This window comes from Gasterosteus aculeatus, chromosome 3 (genome assembly GCF_964276395.1).
Source record: "Gasterosteus aculeatus chromosome 3, fGasAcu3.hap1.1, whole genome shotgun sequence".
Lineage (NCBI taxonomy): Eukaryota > Metazoa > Chordata > Actinopteri > Perciformes > Gasterosteidae > Gasterosteus > Gasterosteus aculeatus.
Window position 1 is genome coordinate 14240425 of NC_135690.1, and position 18892 is coordinate 14259316.

At 45.0% G+C, this 18892-nt stretch overlaps 2 protein-coding genes across 8 annotated transcripts; one reads left to right on the plus strand and one right to left on the minus strand.

Moving 5' to 3' along the window:
• Positions 1 to 614: 614 nt before the first annotated feature.
• LOC120816097 (chemokine XC receptor 1-like) lies at positions 615 to 3332 on the minus strand. 3 transcript variants are annotated; one of them, XM_040171431.2, is made up of 2 exons: positions 3255 to 3332; positions 615 to 2474 (listed from the first exon to the last, which is right to left on the minus strand). In XM_040171431.2, exon 2 carries the CDS (start codon positions 2448 to 2450, stop codon positions 1338 to 1340), a length of 1113 nt encoding a protein of 370 aa, XP_040027365.2. In that variant the 5' UTR covers positions 2451 to 2474; positions 3255 to 3332; the 3' UTR covers positions 615 to 1337. The 3 variants fall into 3 exon arrangements, with proteins under 3 accessions (XP_040027365.2, XP_040027367.2, XP_077955674.1); XM_040171433.2 differs by having other exon boundaries at positions 3248 to 3313; XM_078099548.1 differs by having other exon boundaries at positions 615 to 2489; positions 3255 to 3283.
• A 379-nt stretch (positions 3333 to 3711) lies between these two features.
• On the plus strand, positions 3712 to 16917 carry fyco1b (FYVE and coiled-coil domain autophagy adaptor 1b). Of its 5 annotated transcripts, none has more exons than XM_040171428.2 (18): positions 3712 to 3838; positions 4585 to 4666; positions 4795 to 4901; positions 5519 to 5644; positions 6317 to 6423; positions 6817 to 6960; positions 7976 to 8066; positions 8160 to 10568; positions 10873 to 10962; positions 11229 to 11347; positions 11578 to 11745; positions 11932 to 12072; positions 12484 to 12692; positions 12804 to 12945; positions 13621 to 13725; positions 14312 to 14522; positions 14688 to 14797; positions 14929 to 16917. In XM_040171428.2, the coding sequence occupies exons 2-18, from the start codon at positions 4609 to 4611 to the stop codon at positions 15002 to 15004; spliced, it is 4413 nt and encodes a 1470-aa protein (XP_040027362.2). In that variant the 5' UTR covers positions 3712 to 3838; positions 4585 to 4608; the 3' UTR covers positions 15005 to 16917. The 5 variants fall into 5 exon arrangements, with proteins under 5 accessions (XP_040027362.2, XP_040027364.2, XP_077955671.1 ...); XM_040171430.2 differs by having other exon boundaries at positions 12810 to 12945; XM_078099545.1 differs by having other exon boundaries at positions 7976 to 8048.
• Positions 16918 to 18892: the final 1975 nt, after the last annotated feature.

The following is an 18892-nucleotide window of genomic DNA, read 5'->3' on the forward strand; positions in this document are numbered from 1 at the left end:
AGACTACAATTAATTTCAAGCAAATCACATTTATTATCATCTTGTGGGTTGATTCATTCTGTGGAGCGAAATCCTCCCAACGACAGTTATCTGAAGTGCTGATTTGATTACACTCGAAAACAAATTGTTACGTTTCGTAATAGCGAGTGAACTTTCGTCAAACAATTTTTTAATGCTTCCTCTTTCAAGTCTCTGCGCTGTGACCGTCTGCAGCCACTCGGCTCTGCGCGCTACACTCCTCTCTCCTAAATATTAGAATACCACATCTCTGTGGTTGCTTTCTTTCTTGTTTTTCCACTAATGACCAGTTTGTTTATTTCTGTAAGAGCTTTTCACTCCCAATCAGTATTTATTATATTTTAGTCCTCTCTGTAACTCTTATTCTGTTGAGTGAATATTTGTTCAATCCTTTCCCTAAATTAGTGATCTTCCAACCTCAGCTTAGCAACTGTAACCAATCTTTATCTCAAAAATGCATTTTTGTTTCACAGCCATTTATTTATTTTTTATTATTTCACAATTCGAGAGCAAGCAGCATTTGCATTTGAAAAACGGGTGGCATGCTGCTGCTTGCACGACATTACCTACACGGCAATAAAGGGTTTTATTGTTAGTTTTATTCATAGTTTTATTGTAAAGCATAGATTTAAATTTATACATTTATTTTCTCTATTGTAATATATTACCAATGTATCTGCTTGCATTCAAAACAACATACATATACAATACAGGGCAAGAATAGAAAGAAACCCGGATCATTGTTCTCTTATAACAGTGTGATTGGAAACTGCAGGTTGGACTGTGGACGAAATGCTGAACAGCACGTGAAGCTTTTGTCACAGAAAGTCACATGGATCACATCTCTTCCTCATTCTGAGGTCTCAACCACCGAGCACCCCGACCACGTCGGCGCGCTTTCATGCCTTCATGATCGAATGATTTCATATTTCATTTGATTAACAAGCAGGTGTACAGCTGCAGCTAATGAAGAGGCTGCAGAGTTTATGTCAGCTATTAAGGAACTCGTCGCAGTTTGACCGACCATGCAGGCTCGGCCTATCGAGGGAATCATACCGACAGCCGCGCTAATGCTCTGTCACACTTTGAGTTAAACGCCAACGGCATCCTCGCCGTTTTATCATCCACCTTTGCAAAACATTTTTTGACAATATTTGAAAGTAAATGTCCTTGTTATTTAGAAACTATCAAGAAAAGGTTGTCTGACGTAACGGTCAGACATGATTTGCTCTGTGGGAGTTTCTATCTCTTATTATTATTGACCAACATAATCTATGCATTCATTTTGCCAGACACGACTCTCTTAGAACCCGGTGTGGCTACATCGCCACCTCTTCGCCACTTGTTAGCGATGTGATCGTGAGCCGGCTTTGCCTATTGCGGAAGCCGCTGTTCCTGCGACCCCATCCTTTCAGCATTTTCTTCAGGTGGCTTTTGAATTTGACCCCCACAAACACGTAAAACACAGGGTTCAGGCAGCAGTGGGAAAAGGCGAGAAGTCGGCTGACGTAAAAGGCGTAATCGAGTCGCCGTGACGCCTCACACATTTCGACCAAAACGCTTGAATCGACCTCTTCTTGGGACCCCATGTTCAACGACTGCAGAAATATCACCGCGTTGTAAGGTGCCCAGCCCACGAAGAAAACTACCGTGAGCGCGAAAATGAGTTTCAACGTTTTGTTCTTCCTTCTCTGTGCAGTGGGACGCAGCAGCCTGCACATGATTTGAGAGTAGCAGAAAATGAACACCACTGAACTCAATAGGAAGAGGACGTTTTGCTGGTAGATCACCCACAACTTCCAGTAAGAGCTCGCCAAGACGCAACGCTCCTGGTCCACTTTGGTGGCGACGAAGGACGAGCCGGCCCCCAACGTGCTCACGGCCCACGTGATCACGCACGCCGCGACGCTGACGGAGCCTGTGGTGGACACCACGTTGGACAGAGGGCTCATGACGGCTACGTAGCGGTGAGCCGTCATCAGGATGAGGAAGATGCCGCTGCTGTAGAAGCCAACGTAGAAGACAAAGGTGGCCATTTTGCACGCGTGCTCCCCCAAAGTCCACTCGTGCACGTGGTTGTAGGCCCAGAAGGGCAGAGCGGCGGTGAAGAAGAGGTCCGACACGGCCAGGTTCAGGATGAAGGCGTTGGTGAGGGCTTTGAGATTCTCGTACTTGGCCAGAACCACGATGACCATGACGTTTCCGAACAGACTGAGGATGACCACGACGGAGAAGAGCACCACGGTGAACGTCGCCCCGAATTTTATGACGCTGGTTTTGTCGCACATTTGATCACCGCCGGAAGAGTCGTTGTCGTAACTGAAGGAGTCGTAGCGGTAGCTGGAGGACTCGTAGTCGTAGCTGGAGGACTCGTAGTCGTAGCCAGAGTCATTTTCTGTGCTTGTGTCAAAGGTGGAGTCAGCTGTTCCCATATTTCCACAGCAAGAAGAGAGAGTCTAAATTTGAAAAGGCTTTGTTATAGTTCGGAAAAAATATATATTAATTACAGCATAAGTACTTTTTAACCAGTGCAGAGTCCCACAACTGTTGTCACACTTTAATTTAAAGGATTTTTCTTACAACGCATGGCTTCACCTTTCTCCAGCTGAGCCATGCTCACTCAAACCTGGGACATGTGTATTCTTCAGGCTGTTGTTATCACTGAGATGGATTTTCAGCTTGATGTGAAAAAATGTTATGTACACAAAAAACGTTTGTGTAACAAATTTAATTATACAAATATTTCTAAACAATATGTTGATGGTATGATACAATATGTTGTAATATTATTATAACTGAGACTTGGTTATTCATTATTCAAACTTTGGTAGAACGTCATTTTGGATATCAATACATAAAGAAAATTTGTTTTCGGGAAGACTTTGACCATCAGCACTGTTCCAAATATTCTGAACAATCCACAGACCATGAACTGTTTTTTTTTTCAATAATGTTGCTGCGTAAATAATGGTCAAGTACCTCAAAAAATATATATATCCACAAGTTTATTATTTTCTAAGGATGACCTTAAAGCTACATTCTCAAAATAAGGAGATGCATCATTCACAGTTCAATTTCTATCTTTCGTGTTACACTGACAGGTCAAAATGAAATACATAAATATTTCAGTTAATATTTAAATGATTAAATACAAATAAGTAAACATTTTTACTTCAGTATCATGACATATCTTGACCAAAACAAATAAATGAGAAATGTGGAAACTTACACGTTACCTGCACACAACAGAGTCCTTTGTACGAGTGTCATTGGAACTGGGAGTTGTTCCTTAAGTATCCACCACAAAGGTGAACCGAAATCTAACTTCATTTTCAGATCACCTATACAAATCAGACTTGTTCCCTAAAATGTTGTTATTCTGAATTGTTTTTACTGGCCTTCACACTTCAAAAATGAATAGTCTGACGAACTTAAAACTGTAATTTCTCAGTTTTTTCTCAGTAAACTCAGCTTAAAACTAAAAACAAGGTGAAAAATGCCCCATATACAGTTTGCATTACATTCAATGCATCTTATCATCATACAATTTTTTTTCTCCAAATTCCTATCTAAGCGGGCAAGCATCTTGATCACGGATAAAACAAACGTCAGGTAATATATTTTATGAAATATTATAGTTGTGAAGCACGATTCGTTTATTTATCTTTTGTCTCTGAACCAAACTACAAGGCTTTTAGCAGCAGCAGCTGGCCATTGATCGGTTAGGCCTGTCAATCATCGAGTGTCCCCGCCCCACAACAGCTAGCAAGTTTCTGCTGCATCATCTACAAATCGGACATTGCACAGTTTTACACAGCAAGTACGTTTATTACTCACTGGTTAACTGTTTATTTAATATTGACGTGTTGTTCGCTTAACATTCCACCAAACTGCAGTTGTTTTAAACAGAAGTTTACATCAAAAACACTGAGAAAAGAGGAGCTGCGAACAGGTGCACGTCGGATCTCCAGCTTTGACAATTCGATGTTTACGTCACTGTTTGTTGCCTTTTTTAAAGCCGCGTGAAAGTGATTTGAGTTCATTTTTGCTGCCCTGTTTCGCCCACCGCACACGGCAACACGTAACGAATTCCCTTAAAGAGCATTCTGTCGCTGCGAACGCGGACTCGCTTCGTCCTCCGTCGTGATGTTGTTCTGAGTGCGAAGCCGAAGCTTTGCTAACTTCAGTCAGCTGTCAGCGCGGCTGGTTCCTGCTCGCAGCTCCAGAGCAGCAGTCACACTCAGGGAATCTCTCTCACACCTTCTGGTTGTGGAAGAATTCAGTATTGTGTTTGTGGAGGAATAGGTGGTGAACCTGTGTGTGCGTGTGTGTGTGTGTGTGTGTGTGTGTGTGTGTGTGTGTGTGTGTGTGTGTGTGTGTGTGTGTTTACCTCCATGCAGTGGCATTTTGGCCATGTTGTCACATCTTGTGCTGTGATCACTAAGTTAATTTGTTTTTGGGGGGGCTCAGGTATATCTTTAACAATTCAGGGATGAACGGCGTTTATATTATGAGAACATTATGAGATTATTCCCCAAAAAATAATAGTTTTAATCCTACAAGCAGATTTCCTGACTGGACCGCGTCACCATGGCCTCCTCGTCAGTTGGAGATAATCAACTGCAGAGGATAATCAGAGATCTGCATGGTAACTAGTTCACGCGTGCACCGAGCGCCTCACAGTCTGTCACAGCATGATGCATGTAACGCACACAAGACACGGCCTGGCATTAGCGTGTGTGCATGTGTTGACGACGCTGTTTCTGTGCGCTTCAGATGCTGTGTTTGAGTTGAGTAAAGAACACAACGAGTGTGGTGAACCTGTAACGGATGACTGCCCCAACCTGCACAAGTTCTTCTATAAACTAGAATACCTGCTGCAGGTATGTTCTAACACACCGTGCGTGTTTTGTTTTCAGTTCATCAGGATCATCTGTTTTTTGTTTTTCGGGATTATCATGTATTTTGTTGTTGTGTTTACTCGTTTAACCATTCCACCAAGTTAGAATGAAACAACCTGAGGAGCAAACATCCCCTTATTGGCTTAAGTTTGTTACATGCCAAACATCAGCTTCAAGCTACAAAAGGTCACATGTTAAACAGGCTGTGAAAAAGTAAAGACTCTTTCTAACAGACGTCTTTGAATTTTCCACACCTTTTTAGGAAACAGTCTAAAAAAGGTCAAGGGAAAAAAAAGTAAAAAAAGAATATTTGAAAAAGAATGTGTGTATCAGAGAAAGCTGTGATGATCTTGTGACCAATTGAGTTCATCTCGTGACACTTTGAAGGTGTCGCCACCCACAGATTGGAAACCACACCTCTTGAGGAGACAATGGTGTATCATAGGAATCATATTAATTACAATTTTTACCATTACCATTAAATATTTATGCAGAGTCGTGCCAGAAAAAACCTTTCATACAATCCATACCGCTGAAGACATTTTATAATATATATGTAACATTAATTATGCAGTAATGAGGTCATGTGTCTTTCCTAGTTCGACCAGAAAGAGAAGACAACCTTTCTTGGTCAGAGGAAAGACTACTGGGATTACTTCTGCGACTGCCTGGTTAAGATCAAGGGAGCTAATGATGGCATCCGTTTTGTTAAGTCCATCGCTGAGGTAATCGTCCTCTGCAACACACGTGCAACACATGGAGGCACATAAGCGTGTAACTAATCCACAGGCGAGCCAGGTACAGTACGACTGTGCTGCTCATTCACCTGCTGCCTCGCACCTCGTTCCTCACGTCCTTGTCCTGGGGATTCACAGTGGTGAGCTTCATCCCGAAATGACTGCAGTGGAATTAGTCAAGGAAATAGAACCAGAACATTTTTGTCCTCTTTGCTTCCAAAAAGGTCTGTTATAATGGTTCGCTATCTAAATATTAGTCAACGTGTTTTCTGGCAGTTTCCTAGTTTTTGAATTGACTGGTTGCTTCAGCAATACTCTCTAAAAAGGCCAAAGTAAATAGCTGATCATCTTATGTGAATATAGAATAAGAAATTTAAATATGTGTCAAGACCTGAGTTGGATTTCATTTCATTTTACTTTTGGGGATTTTCTCGATGTGATGGTGCTATTGCTTTATGTAAAATCGTATTACTGATGGATTTTTTTTATATTGCATGCTATTATTGAGAAGGGGAATACACATCTAACATCCAATGTATGTTGTGCTACAGTGCGACAAGTGGAGCCACTTGTTGTGTTTAATACTGACCAGACTACAGAACACATGGAAGGAAGGTGATGTGTGTGTCTGTGTGCGTGGATATTTGTGTGCATCCTCAGTTGAAGACTTCGCTGGGGAGAGGAAGGGCCTTCATCCGCTATTCACTCGTTCACCAGCGTCTTGCTGACACTCTGCAGCAGTGTTTTGTAAACCAGAAGGTCACAAGGTCAGAGAGAACATGCCTATTATACATATAATATATGTGTGTGCGTGTGTATATAGATGTAACATTTCTCCTTTAAAGCTGCAAATAAATGTCATGCCTGTTTGGAAAGTGCAACTCTCCCTTCCTGATTTACATCTTATATCTGTATTCACGGCGAACACAACAGCCGCTTGGTGTAACCATCCACACCTAGAGTCGGGTCTCACTTCCTCAGCCTTCCGCCAACTGAAAGTTATCTTAGTTTACCACAAACAGCACAGTGCAACCTTAAACCCAGTGCCTCACCAACGGCAAACAACATCATTATCATGTGACAAATTAAAGATGTGCTTGTGTTCGCCGTGTCCTCAGGATTGGGTTTTATGTTCTAATGGTTCTATTCTTCCCCTACAGCGACTGGTACTACGCCCGGAGTCCCTTCCTTAAGTCTCACGTCACTGCCGACATCATAAATCATCTTTATGAGCTCAACCAGATCCAGTTCGACGTGGCGCCCAGGGGTTACGACCTCGATGCAGATTGGCCAACTTTTGCCAGGTATAAAATGCCTACTATTATCTGTTGCTCGTTTGCTTTAAAAGGAAAACACAAGCTTGTATTTTTTTAAATGACAAAAAAACAATAATAAAAACTTTGTAAATTGATTGTAGGCGGACCGAAGGTAATTTGAAATAACCCCTCAATTGAGCGTAGTTAAAGCAGCACCGGCGGTGAAGCAAAATCAAGTATTTCACAACTTGGAGTGACACTTAATTATCTGATCACTCTTCACATTCACAGCTCTTTTCTTTGCTTAAGTGTGTGTAATTGTGTGTGCGAGTCAGGGGGTGCCGACAATGTGTGAGCGCTGATCACTGTTCTTCACGTCAGCACCTTTGCCAAAACTTTTCACTCTCCTGTCATCAATTTGCAGTCACTCTGCAGGCAGCGGACCCTATTTTAAAAGGCCTAATTTGTGTTGTTGTTGTGCATCAAATGACTGTGATTACCGGTGGAGTCTTACGATGTAATGCAGCGCAGCAACACCTCCAACAACACAAACCAGGGGCCTGAAGAAAGGTGTCGAATCAACACCTTTCACACAATTGAACAAGATATGAAGCTTACCAAATATACAAATGCATTATTTCTTTTTAAGGCTGTTATAGGCGGATGTATTGTGTGGTGTAAACAAGGTGTGCCTTGTGTTCTTGTAATTTATTATTACCAAATACTTCCAATTACCATTAGTAGCCTAAAATACACGCTTCCAGAAGAGAAGAAACACTCGCTTTCATTCCACTGACTGAGGTTTGTACTGACTAAAGGCATTATCTGGATTTACCTTCTCATATTAAGTTGTACCAAATCAAAACATGGGACATTTCTTTGGAAATATGAAGAGAATAGGAGACCATACAATACAGTTTTACAATAGAGCCACATAAAGGCTTTTTCCAGTCAATTTAAGTTCCTCTTGTTGTGTTTTATCTGTTGGCTGTCATGTTAATCTAACTCTTTGGCTTTATTATTTGTTAAAGACCTTAATATTTGGTATGCTCTTATGTCAAAGGCGAACTTTAGGCAGCGCCTCGGCAGCTTTTGTGTGGAGGCCCCCCAGCCGCTGCTCCAGCATCAACAGTCTCGTAAGCAGCTTCTCACAGGTGCTTAAAACACACCAAATGTCGGCAGTCCTGCAAAAATATTTGAGTAAATGTGACTTTTGAGCTTGACACTTTTCTCCATTTTCTAACCAGGTGCAGGAGTTTGCCCCAATCTCAGACCTCGGTCACGGCCTCCTTGGGGAGCTGGGGGAGCTGGGGGAACCATCTCCTTGCAGCATTGCAGAGAACCTCCGCATTGAGCTGGACCAGTCCGAGCTGAAACGGCAGGAGCTTCTGGTCCGGGTTCAGGAGTCGGGGAAAGAGGCCGCCGAGCTGAAAGCTGTGGTTGAGGACCTTCGAAGCCAGCTATTAGCAGCTCAGAAGTCCTCTGGCGACTCTTCATCTGCAGCAGCCCAAAGTAACCAAGGAACGGATAAGGAGGAGGAAGCAGATCGCCCTCAAACCGGCGGTGAAGCATTAATCGAACTCAATGAACTTAGAGACAGACTCACTGCCGCCGAGGATAAAAATATGGAGCTTCTCTCTAAGCTGGACGAGGCTTTTAAAGAAAAGGGACAACAAAACACCAGCTACTGCGACTCGGCCTGGGAGATCCAACAACTCCTGGATAAACTCAAGGCCACAGAGGAGGAGAGGATGGAAGCAAAGAGGGAGGCGGCTGACAGGGCCGGGAGCTCCGAGCGTCTGTCGCAGGAACTAAAGCTCAGGGAGGAAGAGTTGAGGAGCACCGAGGCCAAGCTGGCCCAGATCCAATCGGGAGCCCACGACGAACGCGAGGCGGCGCTCAACAGGTTGGAGGAGCTCCAGAGTGCGGTCGGCCGAATTCAGGGGGCGCTGAGTTTGAAGGAAAAAGAGACGGGGAACTTGAGAGCCCAGCTTCAGGACCTCCAAGCCTCACTGGAGTGCAGAGAACGACAGGCGGAGGACCTCAGGAAAAGACTGCACGAGGAGAGGGACGAGGTGGAGCAGAGATGCAGCACCAGCAGCAGCCAAAACGAGAAACTCGAGAGCCAGCTGCTGGACGTGAGGACGGCTCTGAAAAAACGAGAGAAAGAGCTCGCCTTTAGTTCAGAGAAAATCAAGCACTTTGAAGAGCAGTTGGAGAAGCTAAATGCTGAGAAAGAAAGTCAGAGCTCTAGATCCGTTGATAATGAGGTGGCTTCCTCCGAGAACCTCGAGGACTACGAAACCCAATGCAGCAATCTCATGGAAACAAATGCTAAACTGCTCCAAACAGTAAAAACCAGTGAGCTGAGCATTACAGAGCTGACTGAGGGCAGGGCCGCCTTGTTAGACCAGCTGGCTTCTTTCAGAGCTTCTGAGAAGCACTTGAAGGGCCGAGTTGAGGCTGCAAAGATGTGTGTGGAAGATAGGGAGAAGAAGCTTCTGGATGAGAACCTGCATTTGGAGGAGACGGCGCAGAAGGTACTCGTCCAGAAGGAAGCATGTGATGCTCAGATGAAGAAGCTAGAGCTTGAAAACAAGGAGCTTCTCCGGGTCCAGTCTTTGTTGAAGAAAAGGTCGGCCACAACTCAACAAGAACTGGACTCCGTTACTGCCAAAGCTGCACAGCTGGACAAGAGCCTTATTGTGTCCCAAAGGAGCCAAGCAGAGTTACTTGAAAAACTCCAGGACACTGAGACCAAACTGAGAGAGCAGAACGTTGAATGTGGGCGTCTGCGAGCTCGAGCAGAGGAGCTGGAGAGCAGGACCGGGGAGCTCCACGGTGAAAAGGGAGCTGCGGAGAGCAATGAAAAAATGGCCAAGCTTCACGATGAGCATGAGAAGTCCTCGCTGGGAACCGAAGAGGCCTCGCTCAGGCTGGTTGTAGCTGAGGCCCAGCTGGAGTTCAACCTGCGGGAGGCGCGTCGGCTCCAGGACGAGGCGGTGGAGCTCCGCGCTCAGCTGCTCGCAGGAACGGAGGAGCGGATGAAGGTCCAGGCGCTTCAGGAGGTGACGGAGTCCTCCAGAGAGGACCTCCGCGTCTTGGCGGAACAACTCAAAGCCCAGGTGGAGGAGCTGAACCGCCGGCACGTGGATGAGATTCTCCGATCCCGGGAGCGAGAGGACGCTCTCATCCGGGAGCGTGACGGCGAGGCTCGGGCCCGAGCCGGTCTGGCCGCGGAGGCGGCGGCCTCGAGGGACGAGCTCGACGCACTGAAGTTGCGCCACGAGGCCCTGTGTCTGGAGTGCAGCGAATCCAGGGAGGCGCTCCACAGAGCCAACACGGAAACGGCGGAGCTCGGCGTGCACGTGTGCATGCTGACCGCCGAGAGCGAAGAAGCTCGTCTGCGCTGGGAGGGCTTGTCGACGAGGCTGCAGGAGCTGGACGGGGAGGCGGCCCGGGAGGCCGAGAGGCTGAATGCTTACCTGGAGCAGCTGAGGCAGGAGAACCAGCGGCTCCTCGATCAGCTGCTCCGTAGCGGCGGCGGGGCGCTGCAGGGAGAGCTCAGCGAGGCCAGAGAGACGAGCAGAGAGGAGATCCAGGAAATCCGGTTCCAGATCAGCAGCCAAGCCTTGAGCCACAGCAGCCAGCTACAGGTCAGCCAAGAGCAGTCGCGCTGAAGAATCGAAGGATGCTTTAATGAGTCTTATGCACTTAAGTACCTAGGTTACACAAAGCCGATCTCCATGTCAGCAAGAACACGTTTTAAATTGTTTTGTTGTTGGACAAAACCTGGTAAATCGCTTGTTTCTCATTGGATTGATACATGTATGCATGAGTAATTTGCATTTAATAACGTTTCTTTTTTGTTCATGGGAACATCCGAAAAAGCTTCTGTAATATCTGAATTCTTACCATATTAACAACATAATCAGTTGATGAATTTTTATTCTCATACAGAATATAAATCAGGAGTTACAGGAAGTAAAACTAAAGGCGACGGAGCGGGACAAAGTGTTCGAACTGGAGAAGAGATTCAAACAGCTTGAGGTGAGAGGACACACTGATCCCATGTTTACCATTGGCAGGTTAATCTGGCCCCCGTCTAATCACTGAAGCACTCCAGGGAGGTTTGTATTATGACCCTGCAACACAAAGCCTGAGACTAAATGCATGAATGCGAAGCTCCATGTTAAAAACACACATTGCCGTTGCATTATGTATATTGACAATTGAAGTAAATCAAAAAACGATGGTCACAGGCATGATTTGCAGAGAACCAAAAATAATGTCTCGCTTTGCTTTGATGATTTCAGGCTGAGAATCAGAGGTATTGCCAACAGATTGAGGAGAAAAACATCCAGATGGCCGATTCTGAAAATCTCATCCAGCAGAAAGAAGACGAAATAATCCATCTGAAAAGGGATTTATCAAGGTGAGATACTGTATTCATAAGCACACATTCTGGACTGAATTAGAGCTCTGTGGAAAATGTGTGTCTGGATCAGAATGTTTATTTTTCATTTAGTATGCTTCATCTAGGAATTTGTCTTATTTGCTCTTTTAAAAATCAAGTCCAAAAATAAGGATCGCAGTCACCGGAGATTTCCCCCTCCTCGTGCCTTTGGACGCGTCACGAGTCGGCCTGTGTTTGTATTAATGCAGGTCTGAGGAGGCTCTAACAGCTGCTCGGCAAACCTGTCAGGAGATGAGTGAAAATCTACGGAGAGTCACGAAGGACAAACAGAGCTTCGATCTGAAGGCGTCCGCTGAACTCGATGATCTGTATCGCACCAAAATCAATTTAGAAGAGCGACTCGTGGAACTTATAAGGTATAAAACGTACACAATTACTCTGATCCACCGCAGCAGAACCAGGCTTGAATTTTTCCGTTCGTGTCTTTGTTTGTTTTGTATTTTTGGTCAGTGAGGTTGATTGGATTTAAATAAAACGAGTGTTTGAGACACAAACAAATCCTCCACGCTGTGCACTATCATGCCGGGTGGGTCTCTCTGCAGGGAGAAAGACGCACTGTGGCAGAAGTCCGACGCCTTGGAGTTTGAGCAGAAACTGCGGGACGAGGAGACGGAGAGAGACGTCAACTACTGTCTCGGCTGTCACAGTCAGTTCAGCTGGTGGCTCCGCAAGCACAACTGCAGGTGAGGTTGTCACCTGTGGGACAAATTAACAAGGACTTTACTATGCAGTCGATATGTCAGCAGGTAAACCAATTAAAACCAGGGTACCAGAACTTCCCTTTTCGATGGAACCAAAGTCTGTGACGGTTTTCTTTTGTGTTTCACTTCTCATTTAGGCGAGAACTAAATAGTGAAGTAAAAGACCTCAGCCAGTTGAATCGTTTTCATCAAAACGCAATAGAACATAATAAACGGCGGATCTTTGTTTACAATTAGAAAGTAGCACTAGAATATGATTCAGACTAAAACTAAAAGTAGTCACACTTGACTGTTTCATTCATTTAATTTCTCGGCACTTCTCCCGGGAGAAATGTATGCCGTGCATTAAGCAGTTTTTGTGCTCAATCTCCACCACAACACGTGTGTCCGCAGACTGTGTGGGCGCCCCTTCTGCTACTACTGCTGCAGTAACGCCGTGAGCACCCAGCAGGGCGGCCACAGAGAGCGCTGCTGCAGCGACTGCTACAACCAGCACAGCGCAGTAACAGAGCGCCACCCGCAGGAGGAAGTTGCTCACAGCACGCCGGGGACACCCTTCAGTCGGCTGTTGCAGGCTGGGAGAGCTGTGACGAGTGGTTCAGGTAACCAAACCACCAGATGCTGATGGAAAGCACACTTTAAGTGTGGGGGGGGGGGGGGGTGTCAAGAGCACTCGCAATGCGATGAATATTCAAATTGTTGTTATTTTCTAGGAGCAGATGAGGGTGAAAAGCTGAGTGATGGTGTTTTTGACATCATCACGGAGGAGGAGGTGAGCGGGGTCTATGACAGTGACTCCCTCTCTTTTGCCACCGCCTGCTCCCCCGGACACAGACAGCAGGGGGCGGCAACACTGTAAGTATCTCACAGGAATTCACTCTCGGGGAATTGATGGTGTCAGTGAACCAGGACAAGAGATATTTATACCTATCACAGATTTGATTTGAGGAAAATGAATTCTGGAGCGGGATCTTGAAAAATGAATGAAAATCTTCTTTTCAGCTCATTTTTCTACATTGATTTAACATTTACATAATTTCCATTTATAGCATTTTCACATGTTTGCATTTGTTGTACAGTCCTACTAAGTGTGCTTTGAATGCTGTTGAGGCCTGCTTCTTGTGTCAAGGGCTACACAGGAAGTAACATGACTAGTTATTAAAAAACCTTTGCAAAAATGCTAACAAAATCAAAAGAGAAGGCAGTCAAAAGTTACACCTTCCCACCAAATAACCAGCCGAGTCAGAGGACAACGACAGACCTGCAGCACGGGGCAACTAAAGCAGCAGTGCAGCTGAAGCCAAGAGTTGTGTCTGTGTGTGTGTGTTGTGTGACACCTTTCCATCCCCTAGAGATGGACAATACTGTCTTAGTCTTTCTGATGAAGAGGAGGATTTTCTCTGATTCTCTCTATTTGATTCCGTCCGTATCACTACGGCGGACTTTGTTTGATCTTTTTACACAAAAGTTCTCCACTAAACGATACAAATGCATGTTGACGTCATGTAAGTGTAGAATATCTCTTCCCAGAAGCAACAGTGCCAGCGCTGGAGACCTGACGGCGGATGATACCGAGGACCTCAGCGCTGCAGTGCAGGATGCAGAGATCTGCCTGCTGAAGTCCGGGGACCTCACGTGAGTTCCGCATGCAGTGAAAGTTCTTTTGGGTTGTGCACCAATGGACGGCGGTCACAAGGTTGGGCTTCTTTTCTTCTAATGTCTGGCATTGACAACTTCCCTCGATGTCACTTGGTACGTGTTGTGGGATGTTTGTTTCACTTCTTCTGTAACTCGAGTGGAGTTTTGTGCAATAAGCATGCAGAAAGCTTGGAGTCAGCATGCAGTAGAATAGAATAGATCCACGATAGCAGAACAGATCATTTTAAACGCGGAAACCATCCGTGAAAAAGGTTCCATAAAACCTCCTGTGGCTCCAGAGGGAAGCTGCATGAAATGACGTCACTTCAGCCAGCTGAAAACAACAGGCTGCTCATCTGTGCTCCAGGCAAGCAGCCCGAGGCTACTTCAAGCACAACAACACTGAACTACCAACCCAACTGTCAGGTGTTGGGCTGCATGTGTAATATAGGCACCAGGCTTTCACAGGGAGGAATGCACAAGATGGAAAAGATCTCAGATGCTGCTGCATCAATTTGTTACTAACGCAACACGACAACATGTAAACGGTCTGGCGTCGCGTTTTCCCCCCACCGGGCTGCAGGCTCTCCGTCCTCTTCACGGTGGAGGACATCTCCGGGTTCGGGGACAGCTCTCGGGAGCTCTTCATCAAGTCCAGCTGTTACAGCACCATCCCCATCTCCGTGAGCAGTGCCGGTCCAACGGTCTCCTGGACCTTCACCTCCGAACCGAAGAGAATCTCCTTCAGTGTGATCTACAGGGAGAGTGCAGAGACTCCACTGGAGCAGGCCAAGGTGAGGGTAGAGGGAAGAACGGCAAGCAAAGTCCAGTATTTTGGGGTGGGATTAATTTGCTTCCGTCTGGCCGATTGTAACATCGTAAGGGCTCGCTGTGTCTCCACGTTGCCTCCCGACATCCCTAAAGCTTGAACAAGATTTCCATCCTTTTGCTCCCCACAGGTCTTGATCCCGCTGACTCGCTGTAACTCGCACAGGGAGATGATCCAGGGCGAACTGAAAGTCCGAAACGCCGGAGAATACACGCTCGTCTTTGACAACTCTTTCTCCAGGTCGGTGGCTGTGTGCTCCGTGCGAGCACCTGATGCGTTTGCGAGACGCCCTGTTTACTCTTTAGCACAAAACGCCGTATTTCCGCACTGGAGAAAACTTCAAACGTTCCTTTGTGTTTCTGTTCGTTCAGGTTCATCTCCAAGAAAGTGCTGTACCATCTGAGTCTAGACAAACCCGTCGTCTACGACGGGACCGACCTCCTCTGAAGGGGACGGGAAGCAGGAGGAGCAGGTGTGAAACGGACTGTTGAAACACACGGGGGCTTTCAGCTCATAGTTTCAAGGCAACTGGCTCAGAGTCCACTAAGGTTTACCGACCTCTATGCATTGGAAAGAGAATAGAGAAAAACAGTGTTACACTATTGTGCGCATGCACTACCTTTAAAAAAAAAACTGACAGGTTGAATTTAACACCAAATTTCTGTCTGAGGTGATTTTAGGACTGTTGTGTATTTGAATGTGAAGAACTTCTTAGCATCTAGAGATGTAGCCTCTGTTAGCAGCATCCTCGTAGCAGTGAAGCTGCATTTTTATTTATTTATTTGCCTCTTCTCAGAAAGCCCGACTACTGTCTTTTGAAATGGGACTGATGTGCTCTTTGCACAGTTCCAAAAATACATTTTCAGTGGCGAAATATTCACGACTCAAACAACCAGATGTGTTTTTAATAGATTTAGGGAATCTGTATGTTGAATATGTGACAAATCATTTGATTGATGAAAATAATACTTAATACTTTGTATGAATATATAATAATGTGAAGGATCATGTCCTGCTTATTGATTGGAACATCACCCAGAAGGGCTTAAATCACCTTGAGTGATTTAGCAGAGAACTATAAAAGGTTAGGATCAACCACTATTGTTTTACAATAAAATATTACATGGACGGGACGTGAAAAGATATACTTTTTTAAAGTTGGAAAAATGTAAATCTAATTTAACTCTAACCATAAATGTGTTTGTCTCTTCTTGCTTTAATGCTTCATTAGCACATTAGTTAGTATTTAACTCTTTAAACATTCATATTGTGCTGTTATTCAGTCGGTACGATACCTTCTAGCTTCTGTTGCCTTCTCAGCTCTCGAAAATGCAGAATATTTTTGTTTACGTGTTGCGATCACGATGAAGCAGAACAGGAAGAAAGCTGCACTTCAGCCACGTCACTCGGTTCGAAACGGGCTTCTGGTCAGTGCAGATATAACAGATATAACACACATTTCCCAGATTCAACCCTCCAGGGTGAAACAAAAAGCACATATCAAAATATTTACATATGTCTGTCAAGTTTTGACAAACGGCAAAGATTTTGTAATAAACGTAGTGAAGCTGGAAGCTGAAGTGACATTTCCTCACGACGTACATGAAGACTTTGAATTATAAAAAGTTTATTTTAGGAAACAGAAATAATTACGATAAGAATTATTTTTTTATTTCTAGACGGGAGGAGATGTTTCTTCTTTTATACCGTTGTTAACTGTTGCTTTGTTGCAGTGTGTCAAAAATAAATGTGAATCTCAGTATTCAGCCTTCAAATAATACATGTTTAAAAATCACTTTCATACTTGTCTTATATGGACCTTTTATTTAAAGGCTCTAATGTTCAAACATACCTGTATTTCTCTATTGTGTCTTCACTCATCATTCGATGACACCTACTTGAATACACAGAAGCATCGCTTTGCTGTTCAACAATTAACTTCAAATTTTGAACACGACACTCGGGAGAAAATTAGGAAAATGGCAAATGACTCTAAAACATATCTGAGAGATAAATTGCCAAAAGTAATGTGGTTTCATATTTGTCTATTTTATTGTTGTTGAAGGGGAGTAGAAGGCATTGCGACGTGACTGCTGTTTAATGCACTTTTGAAAGGACGTTTTGTCCCTCATGGATCCCATGAGCCTTTGTGCCAGTTGATGAATGTAGTTTATTTCATTTGTTTGAACCTAATGATCGTAGACGTGACTAGATTGACGGAGGGAAGCTTTCACTCTCTGACTCAACCTGCAAATGATAGTTGGCAAATGTTTAACTGAAGTATAATTTACACGCTAAAGAATTACAATAGAACGGATTTAAGATTGTGGAGAAATAAATGAGAACTGTGTGATAACCAACTGAAGGAGTTCATTTACTGTGTCTTGCTAATTATCATCGCTTGTAATTACTTAGATTTTCGGATATTGCACACGAATGAGTGATTTGTCGAGTTTTTGTGCGTTTTGTGTGGTCTTTTGGGAGTGTGTTGGTTGTGCAGTCGCACAGCGGCAGGACGGAAGGACGCTGTCAAGCTGTTCACATTTCCACCATAATTATCTGTGTGACGCGAACGCGGCGTACGTGCAGCCTTACGGAGCTGCTGGCACACTAATTATATAAAGTACATACAACTAGTTGTCTCACAGAACTGATGTCTCGCAAAAGTAATAAATATGCCACTTTGGAAGGCAGTTTGTTGTAATTTTGGGAGCTGGGTGAACTGCATTGTGGGAAAATAGCGTCCGTCAACAGCACACTTTCAAATTTTTTTTTTTTAATTACCTCTGAATTGTGGCCATGTGGGGGTTTGGGTTGGGGGGGGGGGTATTATATGTATAAAGTACACACGTGCTCGCTCCTCTCCTGCTTGTCTGTATCTGAGCATTCATGAGTTCACAAGGTGTTGTTCTAGCGAGGTGTCCGTCTCAGAGATGGTGTTTATTCATCGCGACGGCCATTCTTTTTCTCAAGGTTAATGATCTCATTCTAAATCATGTCACATCCTCCTCCTCCTCCTCCTCCTCGCTGCTTCTCCCCTGCATTTCTCTCCTCCTGCTTTTACTGACTGTCATTCGTACTGTGGCCATGCATGTGTGTGTGTGTGTGCGCGTTGACTGCTAATGCAGCACAGAACCCACGTGTAGAGATAATAAATCCACAGACGGGGACATTCGCAGTATGCAGCGGTGAACGGATTCTTGTGCACGCATATAATGTGCGCATTTCTTATAGACTCCACCTCGAGCGATGTCACTTCCCGCTCACGTGATTCTATTTGCGTGCGCTCGCTCACTGTGACACAAACATGATGGGGAACACGCCTGTTTATCCCACGGTGACACTGGAACTTTGTAATAAAACGTGTCAGCAATCAACCTCCCTTATTTTCAAAACCAAAAGAACAGAAAAGACTTTCAGCACGGCGCTCCTGCAGCTCGTGGGAGTCTCCCGCTGTTCGGACACACGATGTAAGACATTTAGCAACATTTGGAATCAAGTGTCGGCCTCGTTACCTGAGCTGTGCCATTAATCATTGAAGCAACGTGAAGCGCTTCACGGTTTAAAACATCCAGCTGATGAAATGCCCGTCAGTGGTTGCCGATGACGTGAAATAATTACTCCTGCTTACCGACCACCTTGAGGAGTAGTTTCCTTTTTTTAGACTCTACAAAAACAATTACTTTTTTTTATCAGTTTAGCATATACAAAAATAATCAAATATCCTCGAACAAAGTGTTTATTATAGCAACGTTATATTCAATCCCCATGATGTAATAATGTGGCAACTAAATCCTTGCAGACTTACAAATACAAATGTACAGAGTTGTTCTTCTATGTGTCCTGAGCAGACGACTTATCTGAGAATCACAGATTGGAGTGTCGGGCAGCACGCTCTCCACACTCCCGCTCCCGCTTTGAAAGCTCTCATCCCTCTTAAGCTTCCCCCCCTCAGACGCCTTAACATAATCTGTACCTGCGTGACACGGCATTATCATCACTGAATAAAGATGGGTCAGCGTGAGCTGGCGGCCCCTCCGCGCTCGTACGAACTCGCCACCGCGTCTCCGCCGTGCGCCCGCCAATGTGTTGCGAGTGGAACCGCAAAAGGCCCTCTGGTGTGTGTTTGTGAGTGTACCTCCATCTGTCTACTCACTTGTGTGTGTGTGTGTGTTTGTTTCCTCTCTCAACAATGCTTCTCCTCGGGCCTTGCAGCCCTCCTGTAGCAGTACAGGCAAGTTGCGTTGCCGGTACTGTGAGTTGCCCGCATCTCCCGCTGCACCGGGACCCGTCGTCACCACGGAGGCTTCCCTCACTCGCGCGCACACACAGCAG